General features: G+C 28.8%; 3 protein-coding genes across 3 annotated transcripts in view; 1 reads left to right on the top strand and 2 right to left on the bottom strand.

Annotated features, from left to right (window-relative positions):
* LOC134827586 (zinc finger protein ZFMSA12A-like) overlaps positions 1–23,324 on the top strand; it is a 230,213-nt gene that overhangs the window by 148,269 nt on the left and 58,620 nt on the right. The gene's annotated exons all lie outside the window — the stretch shown is intronic.
* The window catches only part of LOC134827592 (uncharacterized), a 145,266-nt gene that overhangs the window by 95,646 nt on the left and 26,296 nt on the right, over positions 1–23,324 (bottom strand). The window lies entirely within an intron of this gene.
* Positions 786–15,937, bottom strand: LOC134837587 (connectin-like). The gene is made up of 5 exons (XM_063852970.1): positions 14,948–15,937; positions 11,703–11,919; positions 3,460–3,899; positions 1,158–1,225; positions 786–1,086 (listed from the first exon to the last, which is right to left on the bottom strand). The coding sequence occupies exons 1-5, from the start codon at positions 15,935–15,937 to the stop codon at positions 786–788; spliced, it is 2,016 nt and encodes a 671-aa protein (XP_063709040.1).

Raw genomic sequence — 23,324 nt, 5'->3', positions numbered from 1 at the left:
GTACGATAAATTTATGCATGATGTATGAAAAATGATGCGGTTTGTTACAAAAAGTTACAACATTGGCGTGATGAGCAATTTATGATTGTGGCTTGTATTTATGATGATGTGTAATTGATAATGTTTATTGCGAAAAAAAAGTTTCTCGACCATGACATATAATTTTTTTTTCTCGTACATCCGCTTGACGTCTGTTTCACTGCCAGAAAATTATTTTTTTCGGAAGAATTTTGACTTTTGCAATTTGTGTCCCATCATGCATGGCACACATGCGAAAGGAAACAAATAAATAAATAATTCGTAAAACGGAAACAAAAACATCAAAAAGTCATGTTTAATTTAATGTGTTCTACGTTCTTGATATTTCTTACCGCTTGCTGTGTGCAAAAACGAAAGATAGACAACGAAAAAAAAAATATATATAAAATAAAACTTTTCTATCTTGATGATGATATGATGGGGCTATCTATTTTTCCCTACATGTGTTTTTCTCGGTATCGGGTATAAAAATGTAAATAAATGTTGCTTTGCAAGTCAGTAACTTACCATTTTTCAAGACAACATGTTGTCCTATGGACGAAAAATGGGTCAAATTTACCTATTTGGAGTTGATTTAAACTCATGAGTAAATTTTCTAATTTTTTAAAATTCTTAATGAATTTTCTGACCCGTGAAAAAGGAATTTCACTCCTTAAAGAGTTTAACTGACTTTTTAAGTGATCATTTCGACTCCTTTTGGAGGAACGGAATAAACCTCACAAGACTTAATTCCTTTTCACCCCTTTTCAGAGGCATAGGGTCGCGGTGATTTCCCTCCAGTTTTGTCGGTTCGTTGCCAATGTTGCGATAGCTCGCATGGTGAGATCGCGATCAATTGTTCGAATTGCGGCCTCCATAATTCGTCTCCAAGTTTTGCAAAGAGCTCCGCGTCGTCTTAAGCCCTGAGGATTCCAGAAAAGAGCTCTTTTGCTAATGTGATCGGCGTCGCGACGAAGTGTGTGCCCCACCCAGCCCAATTTTCTTCTTTTCACTTCGATTTTGACAAGTTTCTGCTCGTATCTATCGTGCAACTCACGGTTTGATATCCTGTTGGGCAAGAATATTTTCAGGATCCTTCTTAGGCATCTCTTGACTCTACAGTTTCTGCATGACGTCACGTGCAACTAATTAGTCTCGCAGGACTGATTTGACATTTGAGTTGAAGATGCGTTGCTTTGTCTTCAGGCTGATATGAGACCAATAAGGGGTCTTAGTTGTCCGAATGCTCCTTTCGCCTTACTTATGCGTTGTGTTACGTCCTTTCTCGACCTGCCATCTGTTTTTATTGCCACAAAGAGGCACTGATAATTCCATAGGAGATCAAAATAACCCCGTAGAAGTAAATTTAACCTCTTTTGTGATTTTTAATCCTTTAAAAATAAAAATCCTTAAGGAAATTGTTTGACCCCTTAAGGAATTGATGTGACCCCTTTAGCAGTTGAATTGATCCCAGAGATAATTAATTTGACCCATTTTGTAATTTGTCATCCACAGACCAATAAAATTAGTTAAACCTTTTTAAAAACATCGAATTAACTTCATATGGGGTACAATTAATTCTTTAGGGGTCAACTTAACCTCTTAAGGGGTCAAATTAACTTCTTATGGGGTCAAAAAATTTCCTTAAGGATTTTTATTGACACCTTTTAAAGGATTAAAAAATCACTTAAGGGTTTAAATCAACTCTTGAGGTGTTAATATTATCCCTTAAAGTGTAAAAATGACCCGTTCTTTGTCCAAAGGGCAACACGAGACAACGCGTATCGTATAGTCAATGGCCTGTCTACGTGTGTGTGTGTGCGAAACAAAAATATTATCACCCATCACGTCGTAATATAATATAATGTGATGGTTTTTCTCGTCTGTCTGTTTTGTTGTCTAATGATGTGTGTTGTTGTTGTTGCTGTGTGCCTTCTCGGCTATATGCCATCAATTGTTTTTCTGCCATTCATTCTTGTTATATTTTTTTTTTGCTTCTTGTTTAAATAAAAACCATCGCTTTTTTTCATAATATAATGGTAATAATATCAGTCGGTCGTAAACAAGAATAACAAATAATAAGAAACTTGTTTACCAAAGTTTTGCCTTGTACATCATAAGAGTCCTTCCTCAAACTTTTCCGCGAAATTTTTCCTCGTTTAGCAGTTTTTTTCCTTTTACGTTTTCATGACGATAACGGGAAGATAACTTTTGTTGGTCTTGTTTTTGTTGTTGTTATCGCACAAAACATCGAAACTTTTTTGTGCTGTTTTTACGCAGAAATTGTGTGTATTTTTTAATAATTTGCACAGGAAAACGGAAGAAACCACAAGCACGGGAAAAAGACAAATTGAGAGATTTTGTAGACTTTAATTTTGTTTGTCGATATTTTTAGATTTTTTTTATTAAAAAAATATTGAAACATTTTTTTAGGGCAAAAATTTAATTTAAAAAAAAATAAATTAGCTTTTTTATCGAATTTTTTAATCAAATTTATTTTGGATAAATTAAAAGGTTATTTGTTTTATAAAAACCGTTAAAAAGTTTATTGATATTTAACAAACTTTAACAAAATTTTCCAAAATTATAGAAAATTTGATAATTTTGTCTTAAAAAATTTTTAGTTTTCTGAATGAAAAAATTCCTTTATGATTCCTGTTAAAAATAAAATTAATTTTTCCCCAAAAATCATTAAATCAGATTTCCAACGTTAAAATTTTTTTCAATGAACTAAAGCAAAAACGTGTTCAAATATTTGAAATTCCTCAAAAAAAAAAACAAAAAATGTTGTTGCCATGTCATGGTCATCATCACTTTGTCGTTGTTTGTCAACGTTTCGACAGATTATTTTTTGTTGTTGTTGTTTTAACGATGGTCATCAAACCAAAAAAAAAGTCAAGCTTGGATTAAAAATCTATAAAAAAAAACATTTTTGTGTGTGTTTCAAATGTTTGTTGAAAAATTCACAGTAATTAGCAGGAAGCTTAACTATTTACATGCCACTGACATAAATTCATTTTTTTTTGTGTGGATTGGGGACAATTTTGTTTTTACATTTTTTTTCTCTGACAAATTTTCCTTATTATAGAATTAACGTTATTTGAATATACAAAAATAATTTATTTTTTTAGCTCCTCGCGCTTTTTCAGATGCTTCTGGTTCATTAATTTGATATCTTTCTTTTAAATTTATTTATAATACTGACGTCCCTATCTACGTGTGTTATATTAATTTTAATTCACTGTACCTTTTTTATGTTCATTTAAATTCTTATCCTTATTAATTTATGATATCTTTAATGTTCAGAATGTAAATTTATCGCATGTATATATTTATTTTTGTTTCAGCTATATAAAACCATTTTCTTCGAAAAACACATTAAATACGCATTTTTGGGTATTACTGGCTGCCCCTGTTGCTCACGAGAAGAAGTTTACTCACCGACACGCTGACGGGGACTGTAAGGCATAACAATAATATGAAAAAATTCACGTGTGACCTGTCGCCTCCACTTGTCTCGGGCGATCTCCAACTCAGGTCCATGCCAATGGATTCGCGTGGCAGCGGCAATTCTGTCGGATCAGCAGCTATTAGTCGCTGCGGGCATGGAAGTTGCTCCTCGCCAAAGTGCAATAATTGGATTACGTTGCCACGAGCGAGATCTGCCTCGTAAGCCGGCTCATCCTCGTACTGCCCATCGTCGTTGGGCCCGTGGGGCGGTTGATGCAACAAAGTGTTGTCGATGACGTGCGTGTTGGAAGACGAGGCGTCGTCGTAACGACACTCGATCCGTTGCAAGCTCTGACGCATGTCTTCATGCTTGGTTTTTTGTCGGAGTTCGAAGACCCACTTGAGACGACAATCGCAGACGAGACGATTCTCTGAAAAGGTAAAAGACAAAAGAAAATTAATTAAAACAGGTGTTGCTGCTTGTTTTTATTTTTGTTTAAAAAAATTTTAAAACATGTCAGTTTGTTAAGATAAATTTTGTTGACATCTGGAATTGGCATCCTATATTTAAATCCGACAATTTTCTCTACGTTTTTCTCTCAAAATAAGCTAGAAACGTCAGATAATCGCAAAGTATATCAAATCGAAAAATAAATACGATAAAATATTTTTTTTTTTTAGTTTTTTGTTTCAGTTTATTTTCCAATTTCCTGCAAATATTCGACATAACATGCAACGAGCAGCAACAACAGAGAAATTTTTAGAAATGAAGCAGAGGAAAAATTTTCGTTGTTTTCATGTGACACGGTGTCAATATATTTTGCATCATCATAGTAGTTTTTTTTACCGCATTTCGTGATAAAAAATGCGGTTTCATTCTAGCTTTTGAGGTTATGTTAGACCACGTGGTTAAAAATTTAAAAATTCACGTGGTTTAGAAATTATAAAAATATTATAAAATAAGACTCATTAAAAAAATAAAACATAAAAAAGAAAATAATGAACTATAGGAAACCACGTGGTTTTAAATATAAAGAAATCATGAGGTATTAATAAAATAGAGAAACCACGTGGTCAAAAAAATTAAAAATATCTTTTGGCTTAGAAGTTAATGAAGCCTCGTAGCTTGAGAAATTAAAAAAAAACCACGTGGTTAAAAGATTGAATAATAAAAATAAATTAAAAAATAAAAAAAAAAATAAAATAAAAAAGAAGAATTTTAAATTAAATTCTTTTTTAATTTAAGAAATCACGTGGTTATAAAAATTAAATTGGCCTCGTAGCTAAAACCAAATTTAATAAACCAAGTGACTCAAAAAAAAAATAATAATAAAATTCAATAAAAAAATTTAAACATTCGAAAAATTTAACAAACCACGTGGTTTAAAAAATGCAGCAACCACGTGGTTTAAAAAAATAAAGAAACTACGCGGGTTAAATCAAACGTGGTTAAAAATATTGAAAAAAATCTTTTGGTTTAGAAATAAATGAAGCTTCAGAAATTAAAGAAACCACGTGGTTAAAAAAATTAAATAAATCACGAGGCTTAAAAAATTATTTTAACCACGTGGTTAAAAATAGAGTGTCATCGTTGGTAGTTACCTTAACGACACCTTTTTAATATTTTTAGTAGGTGTTTCGCTTCTTTTTTCAATTTATTTACGGTGCGATTCAATATTTGAATATCTAACAAAAAAAGTGGCTCGTTCGTTGAATGATTGGCAAGAAAGAAAATTTTGTTCATTTCTTCATGTAAACTTTTTGTCGTTCAATATTTGTTTGAGACAGCAACGAACAACAAGTACAACAAGAAAAAAAACTGCAAAATATTTATTTAAACAAATATTTCCTGTATTTTACCGAACAAGAAGAAGAAAACACTTCCGCAGTGACAAGAATCGGGAAAGATGCAACTTTTTTCCACTTCATGTGTCATATATAAATGTTTTTCTTTGCCTCGTTTTTTTTTTGTTGTGTTCGAAACAAATACAATGAAGAAGGAGGAAACGAGCTACTTTTATGATGATATTTTTTTCCATCATCATGCGGAGAAAGAGGAAAAAAACATAGTTCGTGGCGACGTTGAATCACGTGAGCGTTTTATGCCACAAAAAGTCAACGAAAATTGTGTTTCCGATATTTTTTTTTTACTTGTAAATGTCCTATGAAATAAATGATATGAGGAACGAAGACAGCAACAGACATATATGCACTTAAATAAGTTAACGCTTTTAAAATTTGTTTTCCAATTTTTGTTGTTGTTTCCTGACTCGCGATGAGAATAAAAGACGACGAAGGCATCGCTTACAATTTAAAAGTAGGCCATAAAAAACGAAGAAAAAATGCATTTTTTCACATAATAATAGAATTACTTTGCAACAGCAGTAGCGCAAGGAGAGGTTTAATAAAAAAAAGGAAAAAAAAATTAAACATAAAGAAAATGTTTATAAAAGAGCTTTATTAATAAGAAAAAAAAATATGCAAACAAAAGAAAAATATAAAAAGTTGATTTTTCAATTTCGCTCGTCGTTTATAATAAATTAGATGTGCACGAGATAATAGAAAAGTTTTTCTTTTACGGGTGTTTGCATAATTAGTCATTATTCTTTTATCTCTGCAGTTTATCGTTATAGCACTGTCACAACGTAAAACGTGTCAGTTTCTATTAAAAACATAAGTGCACAACTACATCACTTAAAATCTCGTGACAAATAAATTAGACAAGAGAAAAAAACTTGTTCCAGTTGGTTTTTGCGTTTTTCACCATAGGAAGATGAAAAAAAATAAAACATGACAATATTTGTAAGTTAGTTGTTAGTTATTCTTTAGAAACTTGCGTTTTTTTTATCTAACAGATTTAGTCATCTTATCCACAAACAAAAAAAATACAAAAGACCAAAACGAATAGAAGTAGAAGAGAACAAGAAAAAAAAAATTGAATAACTTTCCACATTATTTTTATCCATTCACATTTTTTTTAACATTGTAAAAAAATTTCTTTTGCATTTCTTTTCAGTTTTTCTTTCCCATGTAAAGATGCTCACACCCACACACACAGAAGTACATAAAAATCGGTATCACTTTGAAACTAATTGTCTAGAAATAATCTGTGACAAAGTGTAATTGCTCCGGCAGAAAGATAGAAAATAAGAGACTCGAAGTAGTTTCAATTCCCCGATGAGAAGTGTCTCGAGTATCCAATATTACAATTTGATATCTTCTTCTACGTCGTCGTTTCGAGTCGCACAGTTGTAAGTATTTTGTCTGTCTTTTATCCAATTTTTTGTCTGTTTTTTTTTTGTCTCTTTGTAGAATTTTCTATGTGAATATTGAAAGTACATATAAATAAAATAAAATTTCATTCCATTTAATTTTATTACATTTCCTTGGTGTGTATGTGAAGACAAGTAACGTTGCAGGAAATGGTCAGACGGAATAGAGAGAGAGAGACAGACATTATTGAGATATCATCATTACTTTTAAGTATGAAAGTTTTATTGAAAGGTGATCATTTTGAGTCGTAAAAATGTTTTCAGATTGTTTTGTTTGCACTGAGACGAGAAAAGTTAAAGGAGATGCTGGCGGGGTATTTGAGGAGTATGAAAATGTAAGTATCTTGTGAATAACTTATTTTTAAACTTGATAGTTCTGTAGTGACAGAGGTCACACACTTTATTAATCACTTTGAATAATCAATCTAAGAAACCTGAATGAATCTTGTCATTCATTAATTGTCTTCGAGATGTAAAAATTTAATTCAGTCTTCATTCTTCAACTAAATAACATCTAAATAAATAGATTTAAGAAATATAAAAAATACTCATTATTTCATTGGATTTGATTTTGTACTTCTAAATTTAAAGCTTAGCTACAACTTAACTAATCCGATTTTGTTTCAGGTCCTTTTGAAGTACTATCATTAGTTAGTAGCTGATATCTAGAACAATAAGATGCGTTTAGTTGTCAAAACCTTGATTTTGAATTTTTCTCCGGAATTACTTATGACTAGCATTATTCACACTAATAGGTCCAGCAAATTATCACAATATGTTTTGGAACTCGGAAGCTATAATAAGGTCGTTCGTCGCAGAACTAGAAACGTTTTTGCCCATCATTTATGCAACTTATAAATGGCATTTACAAGAAATAATTGGTACAGAATTAATAACTCGAAGAAAAACCTGAGGTGTTTAAATTTGGTCCAATTAAGCCAAAAAAAAAGCTGGGCACAAATTTAACGCATTATCGGAGCAAGACCTTAAAAAGATATTTTCTTTTATCAGTATCAGTCGCAGCAAAATCATATTTATTAGCGACGGGAGACTCATCGCAAACTGTAAGGATGAAAGAACAAAAGAATGGTTACGTGGAGCGAGTTTAAAAGCTTAACCGTCAAGAAAATTAATATAACTCTAGAACGTTGTACAATAACCACGATCTGAGACTTTTATCCCAATATTTCCACATTAACCTACTATCCATGAACACAAATAAGACCAAATATATGCAGTTCCATGGTAGTACAATTGTCCCGTGTAATCGTGTACAAGTCGTGGTACACGATGAACCAATTGAACAAGTTGAATCAATCGTTTATCTGGGTCTCCATTTGGATAAACATCTGAACTTTGGCGAGCATGTGCGCTTTGTGTGTGGAAAAGTGGCTCCTGCTCTTGCTGCGTTATACAAGATACGCTCTTTTGTCCCAAAGGAAGAGTCTTATCTACTTCTCTCTCATTCATAGCCATTTTGTTGAAAATCCTCCCAATAAAGGCTATTTCTCAACTCCATACCGTTAAACTTGTGCGCCAAATACTGAACGAAGAAATACACCAAAACACGACATTTTCTGTTCGTGCTGGAATCCAGAACCTCAGAGACACACTGTGAATAGGTGTACCGCGAGTCAGAACTTTTCTGGGAGCGCGACAAATGTCTTCACTAGGCCCGCAACTGTTTAATGAACTGCCCGTGGACATCAGGAAGATAGACTGTACGCGACACTTTGTTCGGGAGCTCGAGCATAATGATGACTTAAAAATATCTTATTTGGTCCTTTACTCAAGTAAAACGCTCAATAAAACAGAATTTTTAATAACGTTTGGTAAGGACGAAGAGGCGTGTGAGGTGTTAAAAGAGAGGAATTTCGTGGTAGAATTTGACCTTAAAGTAACAACCGTCAAGATCACCGGTTTAACCATTGAAGGAATCTGAATAATACAAAAAACTGCCGAATTCATCGTTAAAAAACGACTTTGCTTCCTGGAACGGATTGTTTCAATGGATACCCCCTTTGATTTTCTCCTCATAGTGCTAACAAAACTCCCCTATGCAGCAAAACGACACATTTCAATAATGACTCCATAAACATTTATACTGCATATAAACCTAAGAAGCATGGATCTTTATTATTAATAAATTATCATCAATTTAATTAAGTTTATTGAATGAACTCGAAAATCTCACAAACCACACACACACCTGTATCTCCATAATCTGTCAAGATCTGTTCTTCAGTAACTACAAACATATTCACTTGACTTGTTCTTCAATCACATAAAACAGGACACATAAATGATTGATGATCAAATTTAATGTCGTGACGACTAGAAGAAGGTACAGTCAATCAATATTAATATTGATATAGGACAAATTCATTTTTGTTATTGATGACCCGAGTACACTTGACAATAATTGACTTGAAATTTGTCATCTTTTTACCTGTTTTATGTCGCACAAAAAATTTTTTTGGAAAAACTTTTCTTGATTAATATTTGTCCAATATGGCAGATAAAAGTGGAATGTAAATACATCAAAGAAAGGAAAAAAGGCACACAAAAAATAGATGACAAGCATACTTTTGATAAGATATAAAATAAAATAATATTTAACGAAATTTTGCTCTTTTTTTCAAGTTCTATCTTATGTCTCGTTGGTAACTTGGAGATATTTGGTGTGTGAGTGATGCGATAAGAGAAAAGTTAAATAAATGAAATTTTATAGTGAAATCTTCATAAAAATGATATTAAATTGCTTTCATTTTTTTCCTGTTAAAGAGACGTTTTTCTGATGAATTTTGTGATCAATTCCATTTTCAATCAGCTCAAAAGGGCAAAAAGTACGACGAGAGAGTTGTGTCAATATAAGTAACTTTTAAAGAGAACGAACTGAAAAATAAGATGGATTTAAAACTTAAATGAATACGTTCTCAACTTTTGTTTAACTAAATAACACAAAAGATAATTCCGTCGTCGTCATCGTCGTTCGCATGCCATCCAGCAGTAGCATGGAAAATCTTGTTTAAAAAGACAGCAAATTTTATGTATCGCTACAAGCAATGCGCTATATGTGCCGTTATATGGGAGCCTATATCCATAAAAATAAAAAAGAATAGTGTTTGTCTTGTTAAAATTAATAAAAAACTTCTTTAATTGAATGAATATAAGCTTGAATAAGAATTTCTCAAATCCAATTAGTTGTGCAGTCATGAAAAGTTTATCTTTTCACTTCAATCTCTTCTCAGTGTTGTCGCTCGTTCGCATCGCATCGTTAGTTGGTGATGGAGTGGATCCCATGTATACCGAAGGAGGAATTAGCTCATGTCGTTTATGCCTTTTTATCTTCTTCGTTTATTTTTTTTTGCCTCTCTTGACCGAGAAACGAAGAATCGTAAATTGATTAATTTAATGGGCTAATCAAGCATGTTGGCAGAGACTTTTACGTGTGTCGCCTGTTTTTATGACAATTAGTTGCATAAAAGAATGGGGAAAGACAAACTTTTTTTTTAAATAATTGGATAGTCAGGAAATGACGGTAAACCTCAGTAAAAGTTCTCTTGAGGATTCTGTTTGTGCATTTGAAATGAATGTCGTTACAAACAAAATTAAAGGAGTTTCGGATTTTATTGTTGAGGTAAAATAAATAATAGAATCGTATTTCTTCAACCAAAGAATCTAAAAGTTTTTATCTAAAAAAATTATTTAAAAATGTTAAATAAAATTTAAATTAAAATAAAAAAATGAAATCACAGTTTAAAAAGTATGAATTTAAAAAAATAATTAAATAAACTTAAAAAAAAACAATAAATTAAGATCTAAAAAGTTTAAGTGAAAAAAAAAATTAAAATTAATAAGAATTTTTAAAATTTTAATTAAATAAATATTTTAAATAAAAAATTAAAAACAAAATAAATACAATTTAAATAGAATTAAAAAATATTAAATTAAGATTTAAGAAATTTTAAGTTAAAAGAAAATAATTAAATAAAAATTTTAAATCAAAAATTAAATAAAATTTAAATAAAAAAAAATTAAATTGAAATTTAAATTAAAATAAAAAAAATTACAATTTAAAAAGTATTAAGTTAAAAAAAAATACACAAAAGATACAAAAATATTTAAAATTAAAACTCTTTTGTGTAATTTTAAGATTTTTCCAAAAAATAAAAAAATTGTTAAAAAAATAATTAAATAAAAATAAAAAAAATAAATATAATCTAAATAAAAATTAAAAAAAAATTAAATTAAGATCTAAAAAGTTTAAAGTAAAAAAAATGTTTAAAATTAAAATTAATAAGATAAATAAAACTTTTTTAAGAAACTTATTAAATTTATTATTTTTAAAAAAATAATTAAAAAGAAATTAAATAAAAAAAAAATAAATTGAAATTTAAAAAGTTTTAATTTAAAAAATTATTTAGAATTCGAATTACCTGATTAAATTTTTCAAATTTAAATTAAAATTTTTTTTTAAATTTAAATAAAAATTAAAATAAAATAAAATAAAATTTAAATAAAAAATGAAATTACGATTTAAAAATTATTAAGTTAAAAAAACTTAATTAGGTAGAATTTTTAATTCGATATTTTTAATTGTTTTTACAATTTATCAGAAATAATAATTTCAACAAAAAATTAAATTTTAAATTATAGGATTATTAATTTTTTTTTATTGATTTTTTATTTTTCAAAAAAATGTTCTATATCAAAAATTTAATTTTTTTTACTGACGCCAAAATAGAATTTTTTTTTAGAAATTTTTCAAATGCATCAAAAACAACTCAAGAATAAACCATTAAACCCCCAAACAATAAATTTCAAAAGCTTTCCCGGTAAATATTTGAATATGTGGCATGCCACCATTATGATTTCCAACAATTTTTCTCGACAAGAACAAACACAATTTAGGAAGAAGCAGAAGAGGAATGCAAAAGTAACATGTTTACGTGTACTCACCTGTTAAATCCAGCGTACTAGATGCATTTACTAAATTATCCCAAAGCGGTAGAATGTTGACAAAAGTAATCGTCTCTAATCTATTATTACTCAAGTCGAGATACTTGAGTGCTGGTACTCCGGTAAAAACACCTTGCTCGAGCACGAGTAATTTATTATCTTCTAACCGCAACTGTTTAAGCACATTTAATCCGTCAAAAGCACGTTCAGAAATTTTCTGGAAAAAGGGAGAAACAAGGAAGGAAACTTCATTATTTAAAAAGCATCGAAATATTAAACAATTTTTTTTTCATTCATAAAATTGGAAAAATGTTTCATAAGCACATTTCGTGCAAATATTTGAACGATCATGCTGATTGGATAAATTATGCATTCAATTTAACATTTTTCTGTAATTTTTTACAATTTTTTTGCCTCAAAAATTCGTTTGGATCCGTTAAACCTTTCATCATTAATTTTGATGTTTATCCAGACAGTGTGTCAATATTTGTCGGTAAATAGCTCCAAATGACCTCGAAAAATTGTCTATGGCCATAGCAACAAAACGGAGCAACTTCCTACCTTTATCGACATAAAGTTGCATTAAAAATAAATTATTAGCAACAACAAAAACTAAAAAAAAAATCTCATTATTTTCTTGTGAATTTTTGTTGTTGTTATCAATTTGTGTCTCTATTCTTTGCTCTTTCTCGAAGAAATGTATTTGGCAGTCGTTGTCGTCATTGTTCGTCGACGTCCCATGTATGCGGCAATAATAACATGAAAACATGGTAATAATAATAAAAAAATATAAAAATACAATGAAAAAGAAATTTTTCAATTTTTTTTCTCGCAATTTTCTCGGCATGAGAAGAGCTCTTGTTCAAGGAAAATTTTTACAGGGCTGTCGTTGATTCATGATGGCTCGCCGTTCCAATGAAGAGAAAAAAGGCGATGCAAAAGAGTTGAATGGAAATAAAAGTTTTTCAATAAATTAATAAATTCCGGAAAATTTATTGGAGAAACAATGGAATTTTATTGCAAACAGCCCTGTACACAATTTTCCTTTTGCGGGAAAAAAAAAACTCCAGCGTCAGTATGTCACTTCCGTAATATTTTATAAAAATATATTGAACACACAATTACACAGAGAAACACTTTAAATTGATTTCAATAGCAATCGGAGAAACAAGAGGAAAAAAAAAGTTCTTGCAATCAATTGAATTATATGCAATTTTCTTGATTAAAATTAATTGAATTTGAAAAGTTACTCAATAACAATTGTTTTTTCCTCCCGATATATATAAAATATAAAATTATTGATATTTCACCCTCTTACTCTCTTCTTCGTCTTTGGATGCAAAGCGAAAGTTGTTCCGTTGCATTTAAATTGTTTTAGGCAAAAATGTACTTTTTTTTTTGAGGAAAACTTTGGAATATTTGAATGCGAAATAAATTTTGCAAACGTTATTTAAATTTTCATTTGCAATGGAACAATTTGTGTTTGAGCACCATTTATTCAATTTTATATTCATCATCAAACAAGTTTTCTAATCGAAGAGGAAAAAAGTTGAGTCAATATTTGCATTTTGTTCGTTGTGTGATAAACGAAATGGTGTGACGTACAAGGCGTCTCCACTTGACGTTTTATTTCTTATTTGATTATGATAAGTGAAATTACATAAAATTTGTATTTTTTTTCATATTTTTTAAAATAAATAAATTTTTAAATTTTTAGCTAAATAAATAAAAGAATAATATAAAAATATTATTTTTTTAAAAAATTTTTATAAGACATGTTTTGAATAAATTTTATGATTTGCAGTCAAAAATTTCTATATTTTTGATGGAAAAATATACTTAATTTAAATTTGATAAAATTTAAAACTATTGAGCTATAAAATAAGATTTTTTTTCATATTTTTTTTTTGAAAAAATTACAAAAAGTTGGAAAACTGTAAAGAAAATTTAAAAAGTTTTTATTTTAGGCTCTGAGGGTCTAAAAAAGGCCCAAATCACTCACTGGGTCTATCAATTTTTTTAAAATATTTTAATTATTTGATTTTAATTTCCTGTGGCAATTTACTTTCATTAATTGTAACAAATATATATTACCGTAATCTACATAATGCTAAGAGAAAAAAAAACCGTTAAAATTCAAATGAAACGAAAAAATGTAGATAAATTAAGAGAAGGCTAATTTTGAAGTTAAGACAGTTTCTCTTAAATTTTTTTAAATTTTTTTTAAATTTTTTTAAATTTTAGTTGTATTTTTAAATGTTTTTGACACAAAAATGATAATTTTAAAATAAAAATACATAAAAGTACAAAATTAGTTGAAATTTCAAATATTTTAGTAAAAAATTTTCAAAAATTAGAATTTGAAACAAAAAAATGTTAAGAGAACGAATTTTGACTTCCATTTTTGTTAAGAAAACAGATTTTTAAATTCTCTTAGCATTATGTAGATTACGGTAATTTTTTTAAAAAAATAAATTTCTTAAAAAAATTATTGAATTTAATTTCAAAATTTAGAAAAATCGTTTTGTTTAAATAAAAAAAAATCGAAAATTTGTTTTAAATTCTTCATGAGACAGAGACATACTTTTGCTATAAAGAAAAAATATATTTTTTTTAAATTTTTTTTTCACTTTTTCTTTTTTAAATTTCTTCATCTTACATTTTATGTTAATTTTTTAAATTTATTTTTTTTTGAACATTGAAAAATTTAAATTTTTGACATTTCAATCAATTTTTAAATCAAATCAAAAAAATTTCAAAATTAAAATTAAAAAAAAAATCAGTTTTGAAAATTTTTTGATTGATTTGCAAATCAAATTAAAATTCAAATCAATATTTAATTTGTCTCTTAAAAAAATCAGATCATTTTTTTTTTATTCTTGATTTTGATTTAAATCATACAAGCCTGGTCATAAAACACATTTTGAATCAAAAGACCAACAAACCATTTTTTTTAAATTTTTTTATAAAAAAAATATTTTTTTATGTACCTATTTGTTCAGTTTTTTGATGAAAACTTATTTTGAAAGCAATAAAAATAAAATTTTAATTGAGCTTTTTTGAAACTTTTTCAATTAAATTATTTCCGCGAACTTTACAAAAAATGCTTTTAATTGGCTTTGCAATAAAATCCTTTTCAATTTTAATTTCGCTACCTTAATTCAGCCGACATAAAATGAATTTCCGCACAAAGGTCAATTCCCAGATTTTTAATTAAAATTTCATTAACAAAAGCAACAACTCACCTCAATATTATTGTTATCCAAATCAAGTTGTTCCAATCCCCACAGTTCCGCGAACACCGTATCACCAATAAAATTCAAATTATTGTATGACAACCGCAAATTCCTCAAGTTGCCGAGTCCTTTGAACATTTCGCGCGTCAACGACGATATCGTGTTCGACTCCAAACGCAAATCAATTAGTTTTCGCAGCTCGGCAAACACGTCGTCGTGTATCTGCGTCAAATTATTCTTCGCCATGTTGAGCGACACGAGACTCGGCACATTGACAAATGCCATTTTATCAATGTCCGTGATGTAGTTTTGCTCCAAACTAATTTCCTCCAGATCGGGATGGTTGGCAAACGCATACGCGAAAACATATTTAATTTGGTTGTTTTCCAAGCTGATCTGGCGGATTTGTGTGAGATTGCCGAAAGCGTAGGTTGGGATGTTGCTAATTTGTCCGTAGCTGATGTCCAGTGCCTTGAGATATTTGAGTTTTTGCATAATTTGCACTGGGATGTACCCAAGGTGGCCTGTTCGTTGAATCGTGATTTTCAGATCCTCGATGTAGAGTTGCGTATCGAAGGCGAGCCAGTTGAGGTCGTGTTCGGGAAAGTCATCGTGGAAAATCCAACAATCCGCTTTCGTGGCTTTTATGTGGATATAATCCTCGGGCGAACAGTGACACACCAATTTCATGTCGCGATCTTTCGAACACAGGTTTTTTATCGACGAACTCACATGGTAGACCTGTTGAATGGGCAGCTTTCGTCTACTACTCTGACTGCCGCCGACAAATGTTGTTTTTGTCGATGCCACCGCCGCTAACGTTGCACCTACGTTACTTATCCTACTGCTACTACTACTAAGGTTACCCTGTACTTTTTGCTGCTGCTGCTGCTGCTGATTATAGTGACTCTGAATCGGACAAACGATGCACAATAAAAATAATAACAACAACGTTTTACTGCTTTGATATGTTGTCTGCACCATATTCGTTAGAATCATCTTGCTATTATGGCAATTTTCTGTTGACTTTTGCAGTTTATTGTTCCGTCGCTGCTCTGAAAATAATTTGAGAGAGAGAGAAAAAAAGAGAATAACATCATTATATTGTATTTTTCAAGAATAGGTGGCTTAAGTGGCAAAAACAGATTGAAAATCGAGCAATGCTCATGTAAAGTCGCAAATACAATGGGAAACGAAGGAAATTATGGTAGAGACTCTGCAAATATTTTCTGAATCAACAACAGCTTTATTTATTATTATACATTTCTTTCTTCTCTTATTATTATTATTTTTTTTTCTTCGTTTTTATCATTCAAGAAGACAAGCAGCAAAAATAGCAAGAAATTCCTTAAATTGGTGTTTCAATTTTTCATGCGGATTTTAGCAATAAGAAAATTACGTGAATGAAAAATTAATTTAAACTGAATTATTTGAGATTTCTTTAAAAATAGAACGCAATTATGGTAACGTTGAATGTTGTTGGCGTTGTCCCTTAAGTGCTGCCACACAGGAAGCGAATTTTCTTATGATACATTCGAGAGGAAACAATGTAAGAAAAAAAAGTATAATTTTCTCATTTTTTCTTTCTTTTCATTAATTATTGAAGATTCTGTCAGTTTCAGATATTTTTATAGGTGCAGCAAAGGTGATGCAATTGTTGAAGAAAATCTATTTTGAAAAGCATTAATTTTGCAGTTTTAATTTTCTATTTGAAAAAAAAATTGTTTTAATGAAAGGTATTGAAAAATTAAACAATTGGATTTTTTGCCTTTTTATTTAAGTAAATTGTTTGTTTAAAAAATATAAAAAATCTTTTGATTGCTATTTAATTAATTTTCATTGAATTTTTTTTTTCATTAAAAATTTAATTGAAGTTTTTTTACATTATTATTGAATAAATTGTTTGTTTGAAAAATGTAAAAATTCTTTTGATTGCTATTTAATTAATTTTCATTGAAATTATTTTTCATTAAAAATTTCCATTAAAGGATATTAAGGCCGTTCCAAATTTTTTACGAAAATTTTGAAAAATTATTTTTTTTTTAAATATTTTTAGAGAAAAAAAATTAATGTAAAAATTTAAAAAAAAAATCTTTTAATTTTTTTTAAAAAATTAAAATTTAATGATAAAAATATGAAAAACACCAAAAAACGGTAAACGGCAATTTGGAGTGGAATAATTAATTAAATTAAATAAAATTAATAAATAAAATAAATTAAATAAAAATTAAATAATTTAAAAATTATTTTTTTTTAAATTATAGACGTTTTTTTAAAACTCTGAAATTTGTCAAATATTCAAGACTAAATTTTTTTAATTAAAAAATTATTCAAAATAAACCATTTCAAGTAATTTTAAATATTTTCCATTAAATAATTTTTTTGTATAATTTTTCAATTCTTAGCGCTATACATTTTTTAAGAATATATTATTTATTTTCTTTATTAAATAAATATTTTAATAAATTGAATTTGTTTTTAATTTTAATTTATTTAAAATTATTTATTTACCTTATTTAAAAAATTAAATTAAAATTTTCAATGTTAAAAAATAAAATTTGAAGTATTTTTGTGTTTAAATCTTTTTATGGTTCTTTTAATTATTTTTTTAATAAAGATTTTAAAATTAAAAAAAAAACATGAAAAATCCCTAATTTTCCCTCCTTTCGAAGAAAAACATTCGAAACCCGATTAAAAGTCTTTCATCTACTCACTAATGGCTAATGATGACTTAAACGACACCATAAAAGGGCGGCATTACATAATTACCCCACATTATTTTAAACAAAAAAAAATTCTCCTTCCAACTAAAAATTTTAATCTATTTATCGCTCATGAATGTGCATAAAAATAAACGATTATTCCGGCAATTTCGGAATTCCTTTAAATCCTGTAAATTTTGGCAGTCACCATCAAACACGAAGCCTTTGATTTTTTCCCGCGTTGCTCCCTTCAAAAAGTAGCAATAACAATAACAATAAACGAGAAATATTTCCATGTAATGCACGAAATAAAATGCCTGAAATTATTACAAAAAGCAAGCAGGCAAGTAAATTGCATGAAATTAATTATGGAATTGCTTTTGTTCTCTATTATTTTATTTTATTTTGTTTCAGCGCACATCCATAGAACGAGAGATTACATTTTTTTTTGTGTGTGTGCTTTTTTTTATTATTTCATCCGAAATGCTAAGCAAGAAAAACAACAAAAAATGTAAAATAGCACGATTCGTTGTTGTGATGTTATGATGTTAGAATCATTGCGTCTCTACATATAATTTGCTTCAGGGACAAACGAGCGACGACTGACGCAACACAAAACAAAAAAGGAAACAACAAAACAAAATTTAAATTCAAATCTGATGCTTTTTGGTGCATGTTTTGTTATATGGAGCATTATCTGATTTTCCAGTTGAGCCAAAAGACATCAAAAGGCTGTGTACTTGACTTTCTTTTGGTCTCTTGTGTGCCTGTTTGTGTGCGTCACATATCAAAAATCATTTCTTAAAGATAATTTGGATGCAAACAAGCGAGAGAAATTATATGTTTAAAGTTGCTTTCGAACAAGAGACAAGAGGTATTTCTTCACTACAAAAAAAAAAATCCATGTTTCGCAAGCCAAAAAATTGGCGGGGCAAGAATTTGAGAATATGCATTGGGGTAAAATTCTAGAATGTGCATTGGGGTCATTTTACAAAATGTGCATTGGGGCAAAATTAAATAATGTGTATTGGGATAAAATTTCCATGCCTTAATTTTCATTCTTAACTTTGCCAAAAATTTGGGCAAATCAAAATATTGTGTGGCGCAAGAATTTAAGAATATGTATTGGGGTTAAATTCAAGAATGTGCATTGGGACAAAGTTAATAATGAATATTAAGGCATGGAAATTTTATCCCAATATACATTATTTAATTTCGCCCCAATGCACATTTTGTTAAAGGACCCCAATGCACATTCTTTAATTTCGCCCCAATGCATATTTTGAAATAGGACCCCAATGCAGTTTCTGAGATATTGTCTTAATGTCAATCTCAAGTTAATCCCGATGCACATTAGAAAATATTGCCCAATGCACATTCTGAATTTGGCCTAATGCATAAACTCACTTTGACCCAGTGGACATTTAAAAATGTTGCCCCAATGCATATTCCAAAATTCTTGCCTCGCTGATATTTTAACTTGCGAAAATAAATTTCTTATAATATTTCCACACGAGTGCAGTGGCAGCAGCAACATCAACAACGAAGCTCTCTATTTTTTGGCAACGTACCAGAGACACACAAAAGACGACAACGAAGAAAAAAGAAACCAAAACTAGAGACGCCAAACGGATAGAAATGTGTTTCAATTCAAAAGATGTACTTCAGAGAAAATGTCTCTTTCTCGAATAGGACGCGCCAGACAACTAAGAAAAAAAAAACGAAGAAAATCACACAAAATTTGATATGACAAATATCACAGTTCAAACGTTCAACTGTATATTATGCATCATAATTTTTGTGTATTTTCTGGGTTTTATCTTGACATTTTTTTTAAGCAACTTGCAGTTTCTCCAAAGACAGAGAGAGAGAAAAAAAAACAACAAGCGGCACCACAACGCCAAAATGTAACAGATTGTGTCGACTTTAAAACAATTTACATTGTCTGTATATTTTAAATTAGTTGTAAAAAGCAAATTGAAAGCTCTTTTCTTATCTTTTTTTTTTGTTCGTCTTCTGTTCTCGGTAAAAACAGTGGCAACAGCAGTACTTTTCCTCTTGTTCATAATCATGTTATTTATTGACTACAATTTAAAAAGTTTTTCATTGGTTTAATAATGTTAAATATTATTATTATTATCTTTTTGTTTCTACGCTTACTTCTCTTACTTGTTTTAAAGTTGCCTCGAAGGCAATATTGGAAAAAACTTTTTTTTCCCAACTCTCTTGTACTCTTATCACAAGACGGAAATGTAGATGTATATGTGTGTGAGGCGAAGTTATTTCCTCCTTTGAATTTTAATTTTTAATCGCACATATTTTAATGGACTATCAACTTTTCCGGAGTCCTGAATTTATCACAAATGTTTAGAATTTTAAATTAATAATTTACAACGCACGCCCAAAGTACATCTTTTTAGTCGCAATGGCTCGTAATTCTACTCTTTATCGCGTAAATGTTTAAAGAAGCGAAAAAAAACAATAATATATTAATAGAATAGAGCTGAACTCACAAAAAAATAAACGATTTGTGTCTTTTAATCTAATGTTTTTCTCGAGAAACAGAGAGCTAAGGGAAAAAAATAACGAAAGCAAAATTAAAACCATTAAATATTTATTGGAAAACGCGAACAAATTTTTGCTGTAGTAGATAAAAATTTTTATTGGGCTTTTTGTGAAAAAAATGTGTGGATAACGTGAGCGTATTTTGTTTAAGTGAATTAAAATTTAGTTGAATTCTTTCTTAACAATTAATTATTTTTTTTGTTTTTAAAATATAAAAAAATCTTAGATGTTATACGTTTTTTTTCTAAATAACTGTTTAATCTTTTATCGAAAACTTGATATAATTATTTGATTTTTGATTTAAAAAATTAAGTTGATTTTTTATTTATTCTATATTTGATGTAATTAAATTTTATGGTAACCTAAAAGTTCTAATGAACTAAGAGTTTCGGTCTCTGTCTCCACAAACCATGTATCAAAAAAAGTGTTCAAGTTACTTCAGCCTATCGAGTTTCAGAAGTTTTTCAGCTCTTCCCAAGTGATATAGAGGCAGCATGTTTCTACGTAAATTTTTATTTGGCCAATTATGAACAAGATATTTGAAGTCAGGGCATTTATAATGTAGCGTGTTCGCTTTAAATCTTTTTGTACTTCTATTGTCTCTTATTTTGTATTTCGTCAAGCAAAATTTCTCAGTCATTTTTAAAATATTATTACTTTCCGTTTAAATTAGTATTTGAGTATTTAAAATTTGGCTTTGTAACGAAGTAGTTCAAAGGATTTCCTTGATAGGTTGCAATAAGTCTATGGTTTTTTGATACATCAGAGCATTTATGTCCAAACTCCGCATTTCATCCAAAAAAAGCTGCCAGATTACAAATGTTTAAAAAATCCATCTTTTTTGTTCCTAAGTGAAAGCTGGTTGTGATTCTTAAAGAATTTCTGTTATTTTCTTTGAAAATTTGTTTTTGTAGTTTTTTTATGTGATTTGTTACAAAAATTGCTTTTACCTTTTTAATTTTTTTTTAAATCCTAAACTTAAGTTTTTATAATTTTCTTCTTTGGAAAAATTATTAGTCTGCGGATGGACAACCCATGCGGCGACTTTTTTCTTCTAAAAAAAAATGCCCTTCGCATTACGAATGTAAACAGAACTTTCTTCGCATTGCTCTGAAAAAAATTTAACGGTGTTGTAATAAAAATGATGATACATAAAGTGGTGAAGAAAGTTGTTGTTGTTCGTGGCGTGCTGAGTTGGTTATTATTATTTCCAGTATTATCGAATTCGGTACGCAAAAAATATCTTTTACCATAAAACTCTTCGTAAAATGGGTACCGAAGGAATTTTTTTTATTCATAAAAATGTTTTTTTTAAAGGAAAAAGTTTTATTTGCTGATACCAATGTTTTCGTTATACAACTGGTGCTACTTTTCCTTGCTGTTTATTTATTGATGCATTTTAAATTATGTTTGCGAAGACGGAAATCTTCTATAGAAATGCTAGATTAATATATTTTTTTTTATTTTTACTCTCGGATATATATGAGAAAAATCACTGAAAGAAAAAGTTTAAAGTTTTACCTGAACAACATCAAAATTTATGGTTGACCGGATAAGGCAGGTCAATGAAAGAATTGCATTCGGTTTGAATATTTATATTTCCTTCTAGCAAAGTTGGAAAATTTATGTTTCGGTACTTAAATATTTTCCGCTTGCTTGCATCAAAGGACATTCAAGTGCTGTCTAGGCGCGCTTTGATGTCGCTTTCCAAGTATCACTCATCACTTTGTCTTTTAGCGTTCGTTGTCGAGACAAAAGTTCTTGAAACGAAACATTTTGAGCGGCGATGTGTACTTGAAGATTTCCATGAGTGATCTAATTTCTCGTGTCATGAAAGTGTGTCAGCTAACAAAGTTTTGTGCACAAAAGGGTTTCTTATTAAAAGTTCTTCTCTCTCTTTTAATGGTGATGTTGTCGTCATTCTCAATGTACTTAGTTGTTTAGTTGCAAGAACGCATTAAAATACCATTACGACGGAAATATGTTTGAAAGACAATGGTATTTCGTGTCAAAGAAAGCTTTTATTTCACAAAAGTGACTTCCTTTTTTTATTCGTTTGAAATGTTGAGGATTTCACTTTATTTTTTTTTAAATTGATATTTTTTTTAAGAAACTGATCGGAACTTGGATTTTAGGCAACGTTAAAATTAAAAAAATAACTTTTTTTTAGTAAATTTTTAAATTAAAATTTTAAATAATTAGGTTAAATTAATAAATAAATTTATAAATTAATATAAAAAAAATAATATTTATTTAAAATTTTAATTAAAAAAAAAATATAAATACCTAAAAGCAGTTTTTTATTTTTAGTTAATTTTTTTTGTAATTTTCTCAATTTTTAATTTTTTTTTATTTAATTTTTTAAATCTTATCTTTTGTTTTTTAAAATTAAATAATTAAATAATTAAAAAAAAATTAAATAATTAAATAAAATTAAAATAATTCAAATTTTTAATTAAATATTTTTTAAAAATTATTTTTTAATAAAATTAAATAATTTTTAAATTATTTAAAATTAAATAATTTTTAAATTATTTAAAATTAAATAATTTTTAAATTAAAAAAAAGTATTTATTTAAGTTTAAAAAAAGTGAGAAAAAAAAAATTGTAAATATTTTAAAAACTTTTAAAAAATATTAAAAATAAATTTAAAAAAAAATCCTCAAAAATTAAAACACTGATCAAAGTCTTATTTCACGACAAAACTGCTTGTTTGTCAACAAAACCATCCTTTTGATCACAGATTTAAATAATTTGAATATAATCCATTTCTCGTAATTGAGATTGTCTCTTCTTCTGGGAATTTATTGGCACGAGCGACATAAAACAATCAAATTCGTCCTTTTAGCGTTCGTTACACGATGAAAATCAAGGTAAAAACTTTAAATATTTACCATCTAGTCATCTCGAGCGAAATTGCTGTCAATCATTTTCTCATTTTCTCGGTTTTCTTGGCACGAGTTTCGTTTGTTGTCGGTCCGCACAGAAGGAAGATGAAGCGACAGACAAAAACGTAATCCATAAATTCTTGTGAAAATAACATTTGTTTTTCACCTCGAAATACGTTTGGCGTGATATGAGAAGGCATCAAAACTAATATCTTATTCATTTGTGACATT

Source organism: Culicoides brevitarsis, chromosome 1 (assembly GCF_036172545.1).
Source record: "Culicoides brevitarsis isolate CSIRO-B50_1 chromosome 1, AGI_CSIRO_Cbre_v1, whole genome shotgun sequence".
Taxonomy (NCBI): domain Eukaryota; kingdom Metazoa; phylum Arthropoda; class Insecta; order Diptera; family Ceratopogonidae; genus Culicoides; species Culicoides brevitarsis.
Note: the sequence above shows the minus strand (reverse complement) of the source record. Positions and strands in the feature narration are given on the sequence as shown.

Bases quoted from the DNA above. Each gene is read 5' to 3' on its own strand.
- LOC134837587 (XM_063852970.1), bottom strand. From the start codon at position 15,937: ATGATTCTAACGAATATGGTGCAGACAACATATCAAAGCAGTAAAACG. The intron at 3,900-11,702 runs GTGAGTACACGT...TTACCTTTTCAG, and splicing joins TAGTACGCTGGATTTAACAG to AGAATCGTCTCGTCTGCGAT. The intron at 1,087-1,157 runs GTGACGTCATGC...CTTGCCCAACAG, and splicing joins GCGAGACTAATTAGTTGCAC to GATATCAAACCGTGAGTTGC.